Source organism: Oreochromis aureus, linkage group 22 (genome assembly GCF_013358895.1).
Source record: "Oreochromis aureus strain Israel breed Guangdong linkage group 22, ZZ_aureus, whole genome shotgun sequence".
NCBI classification, from domain to species: domain Eukaryota; kingdom Metazoa; phylum Chordata; class Actinopteri; order Cichliformes; family Cichlidae; genus Oreochromis; species Oreochromis aureus.
The window spans coordinates 35,905,058-35,926,882 of NC_052962.1; the positions used below are offsets into that span (position 1 = coordinate 35,905,058).

The 21,825-nt window shown below is 38.8% G+C and overlaps 2 gene segments (V, D, J or C); one reads left to right on the plus strand and one right to left on the minus strand.

Moving 5' to 3' along the window:
• Positions 1-11,477: 11,477 nt before the first annotated feature.
• LOC116327972 lies at positions 11,478-11,968 on the minus strand. The segment is given in 2 exon segments: positions 11,478-11,809; positions 11,917-11,968. Coding segments are annotated over 2 exon segments (384 nt in total).
• Positions 11,969-12,313: 345 nt separating this feature from the next.
• LOC116327973 lies at positions 12,314-13,813 on the plus strand. The segment is given in 3 exon segments: positions 12,314-12,334; positions 12,610-12,709; positions 13,333-13,813. Coding segments are annotated over 3 exon segments (447 nt in total).
• The last annotated feature ends 8,012 nt before the right edge of the window (positions 13,814-21,825 follow it).

Sequence of the window (21,825 nt, forward strand, 5' to 3'; positions counted from 1 at the left end):
GAGAGAGAGCTCGTTAGGTAGGCAGGTGTGAGCCTGGTTGCTATAGTGACTGCACCCAATGGCTCAGTACACACGCACACAGACATGCACCTCACTTTTGCTGCTTAAAATGAACAAAAAAGTCAGCCCCAAACAAATCCTTCCCAAATGAAAAGTACATGTCGTATTGACAAAATTCTTTCACCGTGAGCGACAGCAATGTCTAGTCTACCTAATTCTCAGTTTTCATGCCTGTGGAGTTTATTATATGGACGTGGTGACAGTGTAAAGACAGCCTGCTCTTCTGATTTTCAAAGGAACTTTCTGAGCCATTTTAACATTGGAGTCTATGGAGGACTTGGAGGGAGGAGTCTGTGCTTTGGTGACATTTATGAAAGAACCATAACACCTAGGACAATAGTAAACACATTGGATGAAAGAGGACAGCGATGGCTACGTTTTGAGGGTAAAATCATACCTGTAGAGCAAACGCTGCGGACACAGCAGCAGTTTTAAAAAAGATTTTAAGATTAATTTTGTCGCTCCTCTCACTCTGGCAGTTGAGCTGTCTCACTCTAGCCCCAACATTCCGTCCCATACACACCCATTATAAACTCTGAAACGGCTGAAAAAACATCATGAAACTTAAACTGGAACTGAAGAAAAAGTATAATAGATATTGAAAAGATAAATACAAGTTGAATAGTTGAATGTCTTGTCTTCGTTTTAAAGTTTGAATGGTGGCTCTATGTCAACGTATGTGGAAGTAGATACAGTTTGAAAATGAGTAAGTTGAATGAGGATTTGAAGGGTCTCCCCATTGAAATACATGGGAAATTTTTGTTGAAAAATGTTGAATAATTTTAAAAATATAAATGTTATGAATGAGAAAAATAGAAGCAGTCATGTCCAAAAGAAGAGGAATCTAATGGTGTTTGAATGGTTTTTCTAAGTTGAACGGTTTTGAAGGAGATACAGTACAAAAAACGTACGGAATCTATAATAAAATAGAATAAAGATTAGAAGAACAATACTGTGAATGCTTTTACAAGCATTCACACTAATAAAATAGAATAAAGATTACAACAACAATACTGTGAATGCTTTTACAAGCATTCACACTAATAATAATACATTTTATTTATAGGCGCCTTTCAGACCCTCAAGGTCACCTTACAGTAGCACGTAAACAATACCATAAAAAACATTAAAAAAAAAATGTATATATAGCAAACATGGTAGATAAAATTTAGACATAAACAGTCATAAAAGTATAAAAGCAAATATAAAAACTGAGCAAGGAAAAAATGGCCTAAGACAGATCAGGTGTATGCAATTCTAAACAGATGGGTTTTGAGTAGTGATTTAAAAGAGGTGAGACAGTGTGTGGTCCGTAGAGCAAGTGGAAGTGCATCCAAAGTCTCGGGGCAGAACAACTAAAGGCTCTGAGTCCCACGGTAGTCAGGCGAGCAGGTGGAACTGACAGAAGGGAAGCTGAAGAAGAGCGGAGTGTACGAAGGGGTGAGTATGTATGGAGAAAATCGGATAGATATGGAGGAGCGAGGTTATGAAGCGCTTTGAAAGTGAGAAGCAGGATCTTGAAATTGACACGGAGGTGAATTGGGAGCCAATGGAGCTGTTTAAGAACAGGTGTTATATGTTCAGTGGATCTAGTTCTGGAAATAATACGAGCAGCTGTATTTTGAACCAACTGCAGTTTATGGAGGGATTTATGAAGTAGACCACACTGTGGCGTGTCCAGCGGGGTGGCCTGGGGGGGCACAGGCCACCCCCCCAACCAGACTGGCCACCCCAGGTGCCACCCCGAAGCCAAAACAATAAAATCCAATGAAATATCAAATGTACGATTATGTTTTCACAGTGAAACTCAGATATCCGAGTGTAAGTGAATGCAGCATCGGCTTCTGCGCTATGAGCATCATGTTAGCAAAGGTAGGAGAGCCAAGTACGAAAGAGGCACCGCAGAAAACAGTTTTTCGGCGAAAGATTAACAGTTTAACATAGCTGGACTGGCCATCGAGCATGGCGGAGCTTCCACAGCGGCTAGCAGGTGGATGAGGGAAGGGGAGGCAGGAGGAGGAGAGACCCGAGGCAGCCGCTGGTCGGAGCGTCAGGTGAACTGAACTTCAGGTAAGAAGTTATGACCTGCAGTCTATCTGGGTCAGATATAAACCAAGTTTAGGTGGAGTTTATTTTCGTTGTGCTGACTTTTTACAGTCAGTTACAATAACTCTTACTGCGTACTAGCTAGCATGACGGAGTTTCTATACAGCTGGGTGGGTGCTGTGATGTTACTGATGGTGAACTTTATTTTATTCATAAGTTTAGTTAGTAGAGTTTACAACGGCTCCTTAAAATATGTAATGGTCCCTCATTCAGAGAAAATATTACGTGTTACGTATTGAGCTGAGAAGAGACGCAGTTTGTCCCGGACTTTAGCTAGAATGGAAAAAGACACAAAGCTGGAGTTATTCTGTGTCTTTGCGTTGCAGCTGCCTCGTCTCCTCTCATTTTCTCCCCTCCCTCTCCTGTTGCTACTTCAATCATTAAACTGATCAATGATCAGCTGATCGGCTTTTCTCTCTTGTTTGTTTATCGCTCACTTTGCGCCAGAAAAAGTAAACCAGCAGATGTCGCGCTAAACAACAGCAGCACCTTTAAGTTTGATCAGCTGTTGTTAGAATGTATTTAATATTAATTTCTAGTATCAGCTGATGTTTGCTGGAGCCACAGCTGTAAAGCTGCTGGTCATGATATTGGTTTGGTTATCTGGTGAGAGGGAAACATGAAGATGAAACCAGGAGATGTCCTTACTGAATCATCAGAGCTGAACAGGTGATGGAGAAACAGGTTTACCTTTTAGGTGACATGGATGAGTTGAAGGGAAGTTATGAACTGTTTCTGAGAGAAAAATAACACCAGGATCCTTTTTATGTAGCTGACAGCTGGTAACTGTGCAGGGGCGGATCTAGCAAAGTTATGCCAGGGGGGCCAGGTAGGGCATTAACAGGGAAAGGGGGGCACAAAGAAATACTTTTCTTACTTATTCTCATTTAAAATATCTAGCTTTTATTAAATAATTATCTGAATCTTGCGAACAAAGTTTTTATCTGACGTAAAATTGATAGAAATCCTACATATACCAACAAGACAGTGTACATCACTGTCACAACAGCATTTGTTTTCATTCAAAGGCTTTATGGCTTTAATACCTGGTGGGCCGGTCTCTGGTCAAAATGCCCAATTTTTTGTCCCAGTCCAGCCCTGCAGGTTAATACTGGCAGTGTCACCATGCCAGCTGACTGTATTTCATCATCAGCCAGTGTTGTTCTTTATACATCAATATTACCAAAGTTTACCATAAGGCAGCATAGAAAGTATTTACTTGCTTTCAGGTTTCATTCAAATGTTAGTCTTTTCATTTGTTTCCCCACTTTTTTCTTGTTTCAAAATCAAACACCAGTTTGTGAGAAGATTATCTTCTTTTTTTAATAGGCAGATAAAATTTTGCATTGGCTAATTTGCCAATTGTATGTTAAAAATGTTTGTATTTTAATATTCAAAAATGTTTTTGCCCAAAACATATGTGCACTATATGTCAGTAAAAATACTATGCAAATATTGCTGCACCGTAGTGGTTAAAACCTCATTTTAATAAGAGTCAAAAGCAAATTCAGTTATTAGGTTTACAGGGTTATTGAATGATGGTTAACTGTTGGTAGAATTTTTTTTTTAACATTATCTGCCAATTACATCTGCCACCCTTCTCCAAATCTGTGCCCCTACCTGGCCCCCCGAACAAAAATTTTCTAGACACGCCACTGAGACCACAGAGAAGAGAATTACAGTAATCCAGACGAGATGTGACAAGAGCATTGACAAGTATGGCGGTACTGTTTGGAGTGAGTGAGGGACGAAGACGGTTAATATTACGGAGATGAAAGTAGGAAGACCGAGTGATATTATTTATATGTGCTGTGAAGGAAAGAGTGCTATCAAGGATGACACCAAGACTCTTAACCTGAGGGGAGGGTGTGACAACAGAGTTATCAATGGATAACGAAAGACTGGTTGGAACTGTAGTCAGTTTTGATCTGGTGCCTATTAAAATGAATTCTGTTTTATTGCCATTAAGTTGGAGAAAGTTGTGAGTAAACACATGCAAAACACAGGGAGAATCACACAGCTATGAGGGAGAACACTGACAAAGAGAAACACGGGGCTTAACCCTTTAAGACCTACCGTAGAACCAAGTCCGCCAGAGCTTATCTTTTTATTTCTACATGCTGTAGTTCCATTTTTGGGAGCATGCTTTAAGTCCATAGTAACTACATAAATTGCAAAAAAGTGCAATAAACTACAAAAAAATTGAAAATCGTTTTTGATTTTTTTACATAAATTTCTAGTTAGAGAAATTTAAGAGGTTTATCCCTCAAAACTGTAAATACAAAAAAGTTGTATAAAATAGTCTCCAACCACAGGAAATTTATTTTGAGTGTCTTCATAGTTTTATTTTTGAGATACACCAATTTTTATAAACTGCAGGAAAAATGAAAATAAATATTATAATGCAAATTTGCAAAAAAACAGGATGTATTGTCACAGACCCGGCTCTGGGGACTCAAGGTCCGTGAGTAGTGTGGACTATTATTATTATTATTATTATTGTTATTATTATTATTATTTGGTGTGTGTGTCGTCTTCACTGCTACTGTTCTCTGTCCACATTTGTATGAAGGCAGGTGTGTGTGTGTGCATGTGTGTAAGGCTGTTTTCTGTGGCCAAGTTACAGGCACCTTCAGGCCTGTGGGTGTGGCCCAGCTAGGGGATTGGCCACACCCAAAGTCCTTGCCACACACCTGCTACTGATCTGGGCTCATCGGGGGAGCTATTTAGGAGAGTGAAGGAGCTTTTACCGACGTGGGATTATTGCGTTAAACTTCATGTCAGTCTTCTAGTTTAGTTTAAAAGTCGGTGAGTGTATGCCTGCGGGAGTTAAGTGTTTTGACGACTGCCTCTATTGTTTCCCTCAGAAGGAGTGTGGGACGAGAGAGAGCAGTAAGCACGGGGAGTGCAGAGACACAGGAGCAGAGAGCACTAAACAGGGACTTTTTTGGAAGAAGACACAACACGGGAGTAAAGGGAGAGCATGGGGATTTATTGCCTTTTTTTCACACTGTAAATAAACGCACTGCTTGCAGTGAAAAGTCCTGCATTCTGGACTCTTCACTGCGTTCTTTCCCCACATCCCCATGTACATCAAAATAAACTATTTCCAGCAGTGTGCAATTTGAGTTCTAAGCATCCCAGAAACTATTCACAAAAGCGTAAAGTGAAACATGACTTTTAAAACACCAGTGTAGGCTTATAAGGCCATGAAGGTAAAAAACTACGTTTTCCGTGAAAATGGGCAGGTAATGGTGGACATGCAATACTTCGCGCTGACGTCTATTTCAACGTAGGAAGTGTTAAGAACAGCTGATCGGATCAGCAAAACGTGTTTCTGGGATATTATGTTTTTTTTGCTGCAAGTGCTTTTTATGCAATTTTTGCAAAGCTATATGTGGAAGGAAACCATGACCTAGGACAAGCTGATGGCATAAGATGTAAGTACAACTCCTCTGGTTTCATATGCAAAAAAAAAAAATATTGCGCTAGCTTACGTGGTTCCAGTTCTGCAGAGGTTTAAAAATAGTTATGCAAAATGGAGCGTGCCTGCTCCGACCGGTTTTAAAGGGTTAAATATACTGAGGGATAATGAGGGGAATGAGCCACAGGAGGAAAGCACAGCAGGGAGTGATTAGGCAGGACGAGACAGGGGAAGCAAAACTATAAACATTAACATAGGACACAGACTGTCAAAGTAAAACAGGAAATATAATACAGACGCAGACTTGACAGGGGGTTACAGAGCAAACATGGAACACAGAGAAGCCAAAAGACTAGGAACTCTAAACAGCACAAAAGCAAAGACTATCACTAATAGCACAAAACACTGGGTCACAGACCCAGGACCGTGACAATGCCAAAGAGCACTAAAGCTTTTATATTCAATGTTGACTCAACAATGTAAACAAACACTTTTTCAGTTTTTGCTCCCTTGTTGTGACATATCTCACTTTGTCACTGCAGAATGATGTCATGGAAATTAACAAAGTCTGCAGACACGATGAGCAGTAGCCCACACCTTTTAATTCCCAAGCAGGTGAGAGAGAGAGGACATTCAGTCAGGCACTGAAACGCAGTCTCTAAAGATGAATGGCACAGCCCTCTTTCAAATTCATAAAATAAAAGAAATTTCCAGCACATTTCCACTCTTTGGATTACTCTGCTAATCACATCAAAAACAGAAATTTCCTTTCTGACATTCTGTATATCACATCAACAACATCGTACACTCACAGAGGTTTCACTATGTGCATCCTCACTTCACTATTCTCCTCTCCACCCTTCTGTTCATCTCCAATCGTCCTCATAGCCTAAACATCCATATGCAAAAGATAACAATAATGATAAAAGGAAAAAAAAACTTCCCAAAAACATCAAATTACAGATGGAAACATGATGTTCATTCAATAGAAACTGTGGTTAAGATAACTGGCGTACTACAGAAGCAGTCTAGCTGTCATACAAAATGCGCACAAGTAATTTCTCGGTCACTTTTAATCAGGATCAGGACTCCCTGTATTTGTGATGTATGGAGAATCATGTAAATGCATATCATTTGTAAAATGACTAGAAAAGTCACACCAGTGACCACCAGAACTGAAAAACACACTGAACCTTTCAGGCAAGACCAGCCTGACTGTTTAATCAGGTGTTATCCACATTCCATCGCTGATCCCTCTCTGCATGTTACTCAGTAGGAGCTTGGCACGCTCTCGTTGGAGGAGGGCGCTCTTTCACCCCTCACTCTCCGTTCCAACGCAGCTTTAGGTTGAAAGGGCAGAGTACATAGACCCTTGTTGTCTTCCTCAACATCAATGCAGAAATCCTTTCCACCTCTGGATTATTATTGTGGTTCTGAAAACTTCTAGTGACAATTGCTAGGAACCCAAGTGGCACGACCTTCGACCTTAACCCCTGTCTGGGTTGTCAGCTGTGCCTGGAATGGTCCCTGCTTCAACTGGTTCTTTCATGACTTCTCATCCAGTCTCAGTCTGGAGTTTCCACCTTGGGATGACTTTCTGCTGTAAAATGCTCTGGCTACTGCACCTGTAATTTTAGAGTAAAACCCTGGAAACCCTCCTTTTGACACACGGTCCTTGCCATGTGTCAGTTTAACTTAATTAGCAGAGGAAGAAAAAGGACAAAGCTAAGTGCATCGTCCCTTAAACAATTTCAGGATTTCTCCTCTGGAGCAGCCTCGCTCCGGGCCTGTAAACCTGTGTTAGAAAATGAAGTTAGTGTATTTTTCATGTTAAGTCTGTGTAACTCCTGGCTCCTCCACTGCATCTACACTATAGTATAATCAAAGACCACTGATCAATGGCCATGAAAATTTGCATATTATTGATCAAGGAACTGACCTTACAGCCCATCGTTGGTCAGTGGTGCTAGTTTCAGTCGTTGTGCAAATGTACTGTTCATAAGATTGTGGAAACCTGCAGTCAGCTGAGACTGAAGAAGTCACTTGGATGAGTGACAAAATGTTTCTCCCACTGAAAACATTATGTCCAGATGAACAGAATCAACTTTTTGGGATAAAGTAAACACAGTTTCCTCTTTTTATTGTTCTGGATAATTGTGATGAAAACACCACATATTTAGAGTGATACTTTTTTTGTGTATTCAATTGTGTCTGTATTTCACATATGTTATTTTATCTCTCATTATAGTGTGTGTGTGTGTGTGTGTGTGTGTGTGTGTGTGTGTGTGTGTGTGTGTGTGTGTGTCCTCAGTGAACTGTATCAGTCTCTGCAGTATCTTCCAGCTGCAGCTGTCAGTTCAGTTTCTGTTCAGTCTGACTGAGGGAGGTTTTTGTACGACTGTTTTTCACTGTGTGAACACCCACTGACTGATATAGTGACAACTCTGACAGTAATAAACTGCTGCATCTTCAGCCTGGACTCCACTGATGGTCAGAGTGAAGTCAGAGTTTGATCCACTGCCCGTAAAACGAGCTGGAATCCCTGATGCTCGATAGCTAGCAGAGTGAATGAGCAGTTTAAGAACTCCTTTATCTTTCTGTTGGTACCAGTGTAAATAGTGATTGCTGCTATAATAAACATTCTGACTGGTCCTACACTTGATGTTCACAGATCCTCCCACAGCAGAGCTCACTGCTCCAGGCTGAGTCACTGTGATCTGTCCTCTGGACTCTGAGGATACAGAGACAAAAACATAAAGCAGCTTCATGGTTTTGTGGGCTTCATTTCAGAGGGACAGATGTTGATAGAGGAGAGGAGTTTGATTCTCTGGACTTTACCTGTGAAGCAGCAGCAGAGGAGAGTCCAGATGAGGACGCAGATCAAAGTCATGTTTTTGATGAGGAGGATTTCTGTGGCTTCTGTTGTGATGAAGGACAGCTGTCAGTCATCCAGTGTTCAACTCTCAGGACTATAAACTCTCCCAGAGCACTGGAGCATGGTGCTGCTGATGCAAAGTGGCTCTATGGAAATGATCTGACTGACTCACAGAGAGACTTGTTTCAATCTGATAATGGAGTTTAGTATAAGTGAGGGAAACAGATTTGAAGACAGTTGAACATCTTTGAGGGATTTTGGACAGATGTGTTAGAGCTCTCTGTCACCATCATTAACACTAAGTGATGGGGTATTTTTTAGTTCAAATAACTGGAGAATCTGTGACAAGGAGCATTGATTCTGTTATGTTCATTGGTGGCTCAAAACCATAATCAAACACTTAATTTTGATTTTTCCTCTTTTTGGCTCCTTTGCTGTGAATTATTTATTTCGCTTTGTCACAATTTTTAAATTGTAGCAGTTTTAAATTGTAACACAGCAGACACTGGACCATTCTTCATGAAAGCTGAGGAGATATAAAGCCCCACAAGTCATAGAGAAACACGATGTTCAGACTGTTTCTGTAGACAAAGGATCAACATGACTGAGAAGTGATGCAGATCATGTAAATATTAACTGATATTTTCTTTTTCATGCCATCACCTGCTAATACCATAATTCAGCTTGCAGAGTTTAAGCATTGCTTTATTGTCAGTCTTTAGGATTATCATTAATTATTTTTAGTTCAGTCACAGAAAGCTTGAATGAAGGAGGAGTTACACTGAGTCATCTCTCCAACATTGTGTTAACAGACACCTGAATGCTGCACAAACGTCTGCTTTTATTGAGGTGCTCACACTTGCTGCTGATCAATTAATCAAATACATCTGATTATCAGCACCTGATTTCTAATTACCTTCTTAATTCCTATGAAAGCTGTGTGTGTGCACTCAGTGTTTCACACATTACTTCTGCATTTGGCTTAGTTTTTGTTAAACAATGATAATATGTGTAGTTATTAATCTGTGGTTGGATTGATCCCATCTAGGACATGCAAATTATATTTATTATGTCCTGATACATAAAGTTGGGGAACTGAAGATGGTGCACATTTTTTCTGTCATGACAGTATGTGTATAATCAATTAGTTTAAGTCTCTGAAGTTTGAAAAAAAGAAATCATGTTAAATTATATTAAACTCCAACAATTGATGTCTCTGTGTTGTTCAAAGGTTTTGATATCATTTTACAAAATCAAAGTTTTTGGTGAGTTTCTCAGAAGATTACATGAAAATACATATATCCTTTAAAAATCTAGGTAGAGCTTCGTGTGTATCTGTGTGCATCTGCAAATAAATACATGACTAAATAACTCTGAGCGTAAAAATATAATTATTTTATAATGTTGTCATATCAGCTGACAAGTGAGACAAAGAGTGAATGATTTTGTTGAGTTTGTTTGTTTCAGAGTCAGAGAGCCGTGTCTCTCTACAGTCAGAGTTTTTGTACAGCAGCTAAATGAGTTTGAATCACTGTGGTGGACTTTTAGTGGAGGAACCAGACTGGATGTTGGAAGCAAGTTCATTAAACTGTGTTTATTATTGTTATTATTATTATTATTATTATTATTATTATTATTATTATTATTAACCTTTATTTAACCAGGAAGATCCCACTGAGATTAAAAACCTCTTTTTCAAGGGAGACCTGGCCAAGATAGGCAGCAGCAAGTGTCTCACAGTTACAGAAATTACTCAATCAAACACAGGCAGCATTGGTAAATCTAGTAAAAGTGTATATATAGATAAAAGAAAATGTTTTTTTTTTTCCTTTTACAATTTTTGTATTCATGGTTCTCCTGTTATATCATGGTGGGTTATTAGAGCAGACTTTTTTTCTTGTCTAGTAAAGTATCCTGGGAGGAATGGTGTATTTATCACATACATGTCAATAATAAGTGGACGCCTCCATCTGATTGTGTGTTGTCACTGAAAGCTCGTCAACAAATACTGGCTGTAACTCATGGTGAGACTGTTTCATCTGAAAGTCTAAAGTGCAGGATGAACTTTGAATCTCAGACTAAGGGTTATATATATGTGACTGATATGTCACTGCATATTTCATTTCATTTCATTTATTTATTTATTTCACAAATGGTTCAACAGTGTTTCATTGCCTACATACAAATCCTCCTTCCCATTAATATAACACTGCACCCATGGGTGAAAAGGAGCAGGAAGAAGAATAAATTCTTATTAGCACCTGCCCCCTATCTGCAATCTAATTATTCTTACAAGAGTGCGCCAACAACCCAAAACCCCCTCTAACATGTATCTTTATGTAACAATGCAAAACTAAACAACCAATCAGTATAATCAACAATATACAGCACTACTAAATGGCAATGCAAATTTTTCCTTCCACATTTAGCCCAAATTACTTTCATGTTCTTCATATTGATTTATCCTTTTAAGTATGCAACACATTTTAAAACGGTGCATATTTGTACAACTCTTGAGATTATCTTGAAGAGAATTCCATATGATTTGGATGTTATGTATATGTAGTTATGGACACATATGATTTATCATGAAAGCACCTCATGACTTTTGTTTTTGGCACTCAGTCATTTTTTTAGCCTCAAATTTATGTTTTGATTATTTAAAATAAAATTTATTTTTTATGTTGAGCTGTATGATATTTAATGATTTCATTTTTATATCTGTTAACATAAAGGTCTCATTTTATTGATAACTGTTAAAATTTAACAAATCATAGATGATATTATGGCGGCTCTAGTATGAAACTGAGGTCAAAGGTCACAATGAGTGACCTTGAAATGGTAAGCTATTTTTTAGATTGGAAGCAAACGTGTGTGTGTGTGTGTGTGTGTGTGTGTGTGTGTGTGTGTGTCCTCAGTGAACTGTATCAGTCTCTGCAGTATCTTCCAGCTGCAGCAGTCAGTTCAGTTTCTGTTCAGTCTGACTGAGGGAGGTTTTTGTACGACTGTTTTTCACTGTGTGAACACATACTGACTGTTGATGTAGTGATAACTCTGACAGTAATAAACTGCTGCATCTTCAGCCTGGACTCCACTGATGGTCAGAGTGAAGTCAGAGTTTGATCCACTGCCTGTAAAACGAGCTGGAATCCCTGATTCTCGAGTGCTAGCAAAGTAAATGAGAAGTTTGGGAGTTCCTCCATCTTTCTGCTGGTACCAGGCTAAAAAGTGATATGGGCTGCTATAATAAACATCCTGACTGGTCCTACACTTGATGCTCACAGATCCTCCCACAGCAGAGCTCACTGCTCCAGGCTGAGTCACTGTGATCTGTCCTCTGGACTCTGAGGATACAGAGACAAAAACATAAAGCAGCTTCATGGTTTTGTGGGCTTCATTTCAGAGGGACAGATGTTGATAGAGGAGAGGAGTTTGATTCTCTGGACTTTACCTGTGAAGCAGCAGCAGAGGAGAGTCCAGATGAGGACGCAGATCAAAGTCATGTTTTTGATGAGGAGGATTTCTGTGGCTTCTGTTGTGATGAAGGACAGCTGTCAGTCATCCAGTGTTCAACTCTCAGGACTATAAACTCTCCCAGAGCACTGGAGCATGGTGCTGCTGATGCAAAGTGCCTCTCTATGGAAATGATCTGACTGACTCACACAGGGAGTTGGATCAGTCTGATGATGCTGTTTATCAATAAATCAGTCACTTAATGATAATATTGAGAAATACATCAAAGCATGTTTTGTGGAGCATAATTAAGAAGATGAATTCTGATTTGTTTAAATCTGACCTGATTTTAGAGGAGAAATGTTTCTTTAGATCTGACAATAATTTCATTAGAAATGAATAAACGTTTCTTTCTTGTTTCTTGTTGTCCAAATGTAGTAATTTCACAAAATGTCTTTAGAAATGTAGTACAAAGTTACAAATAAAAATTTAATTAAAATCTTTAGTTAAATTTGAAACATTAGCTTGAAATAATTCACTTCATAGAAATCTGAAATATTTGCCTCAAATTATATTTCAAAAAGAGCTGTTTTGGAAAATTGTTGCACTGTTTCTTGTTTCAGTTTTTATGTTTATAAAATGATACAAACAGTGAATGATTTTGTTGAGTTTGTTTGTTTCAGAGTCAGAGAGCCGTGTCTCTCTACAGTCAGAGGTTTTTGTACGGCGGGTCAATGAGTTTGTATCACTGTGGTGGACTTTTGGTGGAGGAACCAGACTGGATGTTAACTGTAAGTACATCTGACTCATTTTTGAAAACAAATTATATATTTTGAATGTTTTTTTTAGGATGTTATCTTCAAAAACAGTTCATAGATGCTACATTTTTGTTTCCATGTTTTAACCAGAAAAGAGGAAATAATTTGTCACCCATTTTATTTAATCTTTGATGAAGATTTAAAATTACTATACTGCCATATGGTTACCATTTAACCATAATCTAAAAGCATGTTGATTGAGTTGGGCTCAGTTTATGAGATGTAATGATTCATTAAGTTATTTTTATTGTTCGCAATTACAGAAAAAACAAGGTTTTTTTCTAGTTTTAGATTGTTCATTGTTTAAATTTAGAGTTTTGATAAAATTCTAACAAAAAAAGATTTTTCTTAATATTTTAATTCTAATTATAAAACTATGAAACTGTTCACAGATTACACACGAGAACATCAGAAGTCAAAGAAACACTTTAATATTTTTATCTTTGTTACTGAAACTCGTCTGTTGCCATGGTTCAGCAATGAAGCCTGTCTGTTGCCATGGTTACCAAGCTCAGAGAGGGAAGTGTAACAACTGGAGAGCAGTTCCACCCAAACTCCCAGTTTCTCTAACATCTGTTCTCTCTCTCTCTCTGCAGTGGGTCGAGTCCCCCCCTCCCTGACCGTGCTGGCGCCCTCTAGTGAGGAGCTGCAGCAGGGGAAGGCTACAGTCATGTGTGTGGCCAACAAGGGCTTCCCCTCAGACTGGAGGCTGTCCTGGAAGGTGGATGGAAGAAGCAGCAGTGGAGAGGAGAGCAGGAGCCCCGGGGCGCTGCAGAATGACGGCCACTACAGCTGGAGCAGCACCCTGAGGCTCCCTGCAGACCAGTGGGAGAAGGTGGGCTCTGTGACCTGTGAGGCCACCCAGGGCTCCCACACTCCACTCTCACAGACTCTGATGACAGACCAGTGTTCCCAGTCCTGAGCTGACTCACTGGGACTCTGATACTGGCTTTAGTCTGCAGCTTCTCTCAGTCTGCTCCCTCTGTGTCTGTATTGCTTTGATAGTTTTCATGTTTTCATGCTTGTGGCACTGTTGATGGTTTTAATACTTCAAATAAAAACTGAGGTCTTCAAATAGTGGTTTTCATGTGTTTCCATTCAGCTGCTCTTCTGTCTGATAATCATCCTTCAGGTTCAGCAGTGATGCTTCCATACACTGAAAATCTCTCCTTCAGTAACTTTTACTGAGAGAATCACATGTGCTGTATCACATCAGACTGTAAATGTAAAAAAATAAAAACAACTAAAAAAAATACATGAACAAATAAAGCAATCAGTCAATAAATAAAGTCACAGCCAACATTTGCTCCCTGCTGTAAATAGTTTTAAAATCTTTTTCATTTTCTAGCTTTATTTCCTGTTGGGTGTAGCAGAGGCAGCAAAAGATGGTGACAGATTACTGTAACCTGCATGTGAACCATAATGAGACCCTTCTTTATTTTATTCAATGTCATTTAATAAAAGTCAAACATAAAAAATAATATTTTTCTAAAAGTGAGAAACTCTAAAATGAATTGTTTCATGTGTGTTATTTGAAGTTTAATTGTGTGTGTGTGTGTGTGTGTGTGTGTGTGTGTGTGTGTGTGTATCCTCAGTGAACTGTATCAGTCTCTGCAGTATCTTCCAGCTGCAGCAGTCACTTCAGTTTCTGTTCAGTCTGACTGAGGGAGGTTTTTGTACGACTGTTTTTCACTGTGTGAACACACGCTGACTGCCAGGATAGTGATAACTTTGACAGTAATAAACTGCTGCATCTTCAGCCTGGACTCCACTGATGGTCAGAGTGAAGTCAGAGTTTGATCCACTGCCTGTAAAACGAGCTGGAATCCCTGATTCTCGATTGCTAATATAGTAAATGAGCAGTTTAGGAACTCCTCCATCTTTCTGTTGATACCAGGCTAAATAATTGCTATAAATGTTCTGACTCATCTTACACCTGATGTTCACAGTTCCTCCCACAGCAGAGCTCACTGCTCCAGGCTGAGTCAGTGTATATTGTCCTCTGGACTCTGAGGATACAGAGACAAAAACATAAAGCAGCTTCATGGTTTTGTGGGCTTCATTTCAGAGGGACAGATGTTGATAGAGGAGAGGAGTTTGATTCTCTGGACTTTACCTGTGAAGCAGCAGCAGAGGAGAGTCCAGATGAGGACGCAGATCAAAGTCATGTTTTTGATGAGGAGGATTTCTGTGGCTTCTGTTGTGATGAAGGACAGCTGTCAGTCATCCAGTGTTCAACTCTCAGGACTATAAACTTACCCAGAGCACTGGAGCATGGTGCTGCTGATGCAAAGTGCCTCTCTATGGAAATCATCTGACTTTAGCTGTTTATCAATAGATCAAATGGTATGTTTGGAATTTATTCTGTGTACGATGACTATATGCAACATTTGACTGCTCTTGTTTATGTCATGTCCTCAAAGCAAATCGCTTATTTCCCCTAATTATCAGTGAAATGAAATAGAATCCATAATCTTTCTGTCTATATAAAATATGACTTATATTATTAATTATATTTAATAATCTATTTCAAATTTGTTGATTCCAACTTTTTTTGCCTGGTAACACAATTCTAAAACCACTAACACTGGAATAATGTTTAGAATCAGAAATCACTTACCGCTGTGGTTGAAGACTCTAACTTCTGTTTAGAAATTGTTTATTTATTTTTCTGTACTTTTTAAAAAACTAAAAAAAAATATTCTAAAATCTACTCTACACACACAGTGAGGCCATTGTAATGGGAGATGTTAAACAGATAGTGAGACTCCTTCTCCCTATCAGGGATATAAATCCTTGGGTGACTGCTAAGCAGAAAACAAGGTCATAATTCTCTCTGTGAGGGAGAAGGTATAACCCCCCCGTGAGAGGGGCAAACATGTGAGAGTTTTTTGTTTGGGAAGGTATAAAAGAGTTCAGGGCAGTGTCCATCCTCAGAAAACTGTTTGGTGTTTGATCTGAACATTTTCTCCACTGCAGTGTTTTTCTTTTTCTTTTTCTTTAATAAACCTCACTTCAAAAGACACGCTCACCTGGTAGTTGCAGTTTTATTTAAGATTTTCCACAACGATCCTTTTCTATAACTCCATGTATTTCAGTGTAATATAAGTTTTGTGTGTTTTCAGTTGAGGGTAATACTGTAATTAAGATTAAGAGGAACTTCTTTTTTTTTACACTTGATGGTGGAAATACCTGATGGCAGTGTAAGATCTATTAAAGATTATTTGATAATGTATATTGTGTATTTATGATTTAATAATTTTTATGCTAAAGACAGTATATAGGATGTGTTGTGGTTGACTGGGTGAGTGAGTTGTTGAATTGTCTAGTTTTTATTATTCTGTGTAGTTTGTTTTTCATTTCTATTTGTTAGAGTTTTTTTCTTTCTATTATATTTTTAGTGGCTTGTGTGGATTTTTTTCTACTTTTTTTCAATGTCATTGTATTTTATTTATTTATTTATTTTGTTATTGATTTATTCTTTATCTACAGTCATTTGCTTCTAGGAAACATGCATCGTTTTTCACTATAGGATCAGATTTTTGATTGGATGTTACCGGTCATGTGACCATTCACAGTTGATTAGTGTTTAGTGTTTCATTGAGTGATAAAGAGCTTGAAACATCACTAGTTGCAAGAAATACGTAAACTGGAGTTCTGCAGGGTGGGAATCGTGAATTCTTTTTTCTTTGTCTCATGTTTCTGGCTCTAAACTTTCCCCACAGGATGAGGAGGATGTGCGTAGATTTCTTTTTGTTCTCCATTGGTCTTTCTCCTTTTATATCATGGAAGATGAGATCAGCTTTGCTGGAAATTGTAGCTCAACCTTTGCTTTTTTCTGTATCTATAATATTATACAGCCATACACAGGATACTGTCACAGTCCAGGTGAGCAGCTGGAAAATTCCACTGAGTCCATTTTCTCCTGTGCCTGCCCCAGGGCGGAGCTGTCATCACCTCAGCAATCTGATCAGGATATTTAAGTCCAGTGTTGCCATCTCTTCACCACCAGTTCGTCAACTTACTCACATTGGTAATAGGCTCTCATGTTTTATTCTCAAATCTATGTTACCACGTTTTCTTGTGCTACAGTTCTTTCGTAATGGCACAGCTCCACTCTTCGGTTCAGCTCCTCACTTGGACACCCAGACATACTCACTGCCATTAATGCTCCTGTCATGGCCGGGTGGCCAACACAGGAGAGTGGACTCAGTTGCAGACAGCGCTCGTAGGCACAGGAAATGTGTAGAAAGTGAACTTGATTACAGAAAGTCAGGGGTGTCAAACAGTGAAAGCAAAAGCAATAAATGCTTAGAAAGTAAACCATAAACTAAAGGCGAGAGACCCAAAAACAGGCTCTATATTACAACTCAAAATAATACTATGATCTAATATGAACTTTGATGCACTGGACACTTGCACAGTACCAGAACATAACTAAAAGAATTCTATGACACGCTTGAGTGTTTTAATCCACTTTGTTACATCTGTGGTGTTCCCGGTCAAAAGTGACTGCCATAGAAAATGAATGGGAACTTTCATCTGGACCATCTTCCCCGTCTATGCTTCGCCTCCTAATTTCTCAGGTTGTGCTTGTGTTACTTTTCTAGGATCCAGCAGATCTGAGTCTAACGTTCATTCATAGTATGTCTAAGAGGCATTGAGTACATGGCTGTTATTTGCTTCTGGCTTTTCCTTAGCGCATTGTGATGTCTCTACCAGCTTTGTTGCTCTGTTCACAAACGCTATCCATCTAATCTGACTGAGCTGGAGCTGTTTTGCAAAGAAGAATGCTCAAGAATTTCAGTCTCTAGATGTGCAAAGCTGGTAGAGACATACCCTAAAAGACTGGCAGCTGCAATTGCAGCAAAAGATGGTTCTACAAAGTATTGACTCAGGGGGCTGAATAATTACGCACACCCCACTTTTCAGTTATTTATTTGTAAAAAATGTTTGGAATCATGTATGATTTTCGTTCCAGTTCTCACGTGTACACCACTTTGTATTGGTCTTTCACGTGGAATTCCAATAAAATTGATTCATGTTTGTGGCTGTAATGTGACAAAATGTAAAAAAGTTCAAGGGGGCCGAATACTTTTGCAAGCCACTGTATATTAAAATTAGTCTTAGAGAGCTTTAAAGCATAATTTTTATTTTTTATGACAATTTTAATATTTATTATTCTTCTGTTCTATGATGGAAGGTCACTCAGTGACTGGTGGAGCAGAAAAAACACCTGACAGAAACTTCTTAACGGAGACAAACAACTTGTGGTTCCTGTCCTCTAATCTGATATTTGTTTTCTAAATGACACCCGCCCCACTCTGACAGTCTTGCCCCCCTCCGTTAAGGAGCTGGAGAATGGGAAGGCCACGCTCACTAGTCTGGCCAACAAGTTTACAGCTGTTTAATTCAATTCAATTCAATTTTATTTATATAGCGCCAAATCACAACAAAAGTCGCCTCAAGGCGCTTTATATTGTACAGTAGATAGCACAATACAGCTCAGTTATTTCTTTAAACAATGTCTTTTTATTAAGAGTTTTTCCTTTTATACATATAAACAGAAAGAAAAGAAATGGATTACAGATGATCTGTACATACGGGTTAAGTAGCCTGTACATTTCGGCTGTGAAATAAAAGGAAAAAAAAGAAAAAAGGGAAATAAAGAGAAGAAAAAAAGAGAAATATAAACATATGTATGATATTTCATAATGTAATCGCTGCAAAATAATCCCATTTATTCCCACCCAGGTCACTGCCCTAGACCTGTACGCTGTATTTCCACACCTGACATAAGAGAATTTGCTGAAAAATTCTTATAGATTTGAAATGCATCAAACAAGGGACCCCACCTGCTTTGAAATTTCCCAGTAGAGTTCTGGAGTGAGTGTCTTATTTTTTCCAGTTTTAGAAACGCCATGAGGTCACATAACCACTGTTTGTGAGTGGGAGGCGCAGCGTCCCGCCACCTCATTAAGATTGCCCTCCTGGCCAACAGGGAACAGAATGATGTCTGTTTTTCAGAGGCCGGTAGAAGCACCTCATTCCCCCTGATGCCAAACAGAGCAAGAAGGGGGCCAGGGCCCAGCGTCGCACTGAGAATCATCGTGGACAGGGTATGAAAAACATCTGTCCACAACTGAACGAGACCGGGACAAGACCAGTACATGTGGATCAGAGGTTTCAGCAGTTTTGCATGTGTCACAATATGGAGTGATTTCAGGATAGATACGAGATAGTCTGGATTTTGAGAAATGGGCTCTATGCACCACTTTGAACTGGATTAAACAGTGGTGGGCACATAATGATGTTGTGTTGACATGTTTGAATATAGAGGCCCATGTTTTGTCAGAGATTGTCATGTTTAAGTCTTCTTCTCACAGTGTCTTGAGCTTGGATGAAGAGGTATGTGTCAAATTTAACATTTTATTGTAAAGCAAGGAAATCAGCCCTCTACTGGTTGGATTGAGTTGTAGGATAGTTTCTAATAGTGTAGGCTCTGGTGGAGCCTGAAGTCTGGGAACAAATAAAGTGCCTGACTTGCAAGTATCTGAAAAAGTGTGATGGTGGAATACTATATTTATTAGCAAGTTGTTCAAATGATGCTAGTTTGTAGGCTATGAATAGGTCCTTAAAGCAAGTTATTCCACTTCTCTGCCACTCCACAGACCCACCGTCCTGGATAGAGGGTTTAAAGAGATGGTTAGATGCAATGGGGCTGAGAAGGGAGAAGTCAAAGAGTTTAAAGTATTTCCTAAACTGGCCCCATATTTTTAATGAGTGTACCACTACAGGGTTGGGGATGGAGTTGAATGAAGAGGATGAGAGTGGAGAACAAAGTGCAGCTGGTAAGGAAATACTGTTGTCACTATGCAATTCCATAGTCACTCACACTGTAAAAAAGAAAATGTTGAGAAAACTTAAAATTTCAAGGCAACATGATGCAAGAGATTTTTGAGTTTTCTCAACTTTTGCCAACTGTTGTTGACTCAACTAAGATTTACAAGTTCTGCCAACTTGGATCTTCTTGTTCACCTAATTAGGATAATCCTGGAAGTCTAACGAAGAAATTCTGGTTTCAATGCCATGTATTTCTGCCTTCACCAAACACAGATATTCTTGTTGAGTAATCATACAATTCTTACTCCAGTGAGTTGAAAATTTACCTATATAAACAAAGGAAAATGTATGTTGTTATTATACTTGAAAAACACTTAATAAATAGATATAGAATAAAACAAAGCACAATTCAATGTTATCTAAAAGCTTATTTATTTTGTTCAACAGTCTTTTCAGTACATTTCAGAATGTCATGGGTAGTAGGGTGAATTTCTGTTAAAAAAAAACAAAAGAAAGAAAGAAAAGAAATAACAAACAAACAAAAACGTGTTGCCAGTTTCTTTTGGGTGCTTTGAGCACCCCAGCAGAGACGTTAAAATTCCAGAGTCCAGAACCAAAAAGAAAAGTGTCCAGCAACTTAATAATTCATGCACACACACACACACACACCCTGACCGTCTTGTAAAAGCTGAACATAACTATTGCACATTAAATAGGGTAGTGCCACAAACGATTGCCTATGCACCCAGACATTGACATTTTACACAGGCTTACTATGATGAACTATGGAAGTTAAAAGGTATTAGAAATGTTACCATCAATGAAGAGGAAACTAACACTATAACAAATCTTTTAAAATACTACAAGACAAATTTTCACCATATATTCTCAACAATACAGATTCATCTGACTAAAATTTACATTTCGAATAATGATTTATCCACTTCACCTTCATATTGTCCGACCAGGCCAAAATAAGATGGCCTGAATTGCTTCAAAGGTAAAACTCATCTGCTTTGGGTAATCAATGTTGAGGGCATACAGAAGGCCAAAGAGGTGTGCCAGGGCAGTAGAGAGATCTGGAATGTTATGTAGCACGATGTCCCCTTCCAACACAACTGGATGTTCTCGCACAGACGTATCAGCATCGTCATCTTGTAGGATGGTGAGGATGGCAACTGATGCACCGTTCAACACTGGTTCCAAAATGTCAGTGTCCTGAAGAAAAGTAAAATAAGAATTATTGAAAGCTAAGAAAAACTAAAGACAAAACAAATTTCTAAAGATTTTAACTTTAACCTCTATACCATGCTGGTCGTTTGACCCATGGAGGTTTTAAGAAGAAAAAGCTTATTTTTTTTTTAATTAATGCCACCTTGTGAGTTTTGTACAAAAATATTTTCTGCTATGGAACAACCACTAACAATGCCCAGCAGCTGCTCAGCAGAAAAAAAGGAGTGAGAGTTATGACAACTGCAATCCCCACTATAAAATTATCTGGACTGCACTGAGAAAGTGTACATTTCCATTTTGGATAAACTCATCCTTTAAAAACATCTCATAGCAATTAGTTTTACTTGCATTAGTTTTTTGTACTTACTAAGCACTTCAGGAAAACCTCTGTTGCATCTTGTCTTGAGGAAAATGGGCAGGCCTCTCAGTGCCCGTTGGACACAGTGTTGGATGTCTAAAGAGTGTTCAGTGGAAAACAAAATTTCAATTAGTGAAGTAACATGGTGTACTATACACAATGCAAAATCAGAACTCTCATAGTAATGAGAGTAAAGCACAGGTCAGACCCAGCAACACGCAAAACGTACAACCCCCGCCCAAAAAAAAACAACAACACCACCATGTTAACAATTTTACTTTCTTTTACAAATTAAATAAAATACTGCCAAATAAGAACAAAGCAATGACTCATGACATTCATTTTACGGACATGTCCACTGATGTGTTTTATTTGAAGCCAACATCTTTTCAGTTTCTGTTAAGAGAAAAGTATACTCTCTTCTGCAAATGTCAGATAAAGGAGCACTTCACTCACCTGTTCATCAAGTTTATCCAGGAGGTCTTCCATCTCCTCACCAAGAGCTCCCTTCTTAGACCAGTACAGTTTCAGCAGGCCAGGCACAACTTTGTCAAGGGATGCATTGAAGGTCCCCAGGAGGTCTTTGCTTGTGATCCGATGAAATGTTCAGATATCTAAACAATACATTCACCAAAATATTGTCATTTACTCAGCA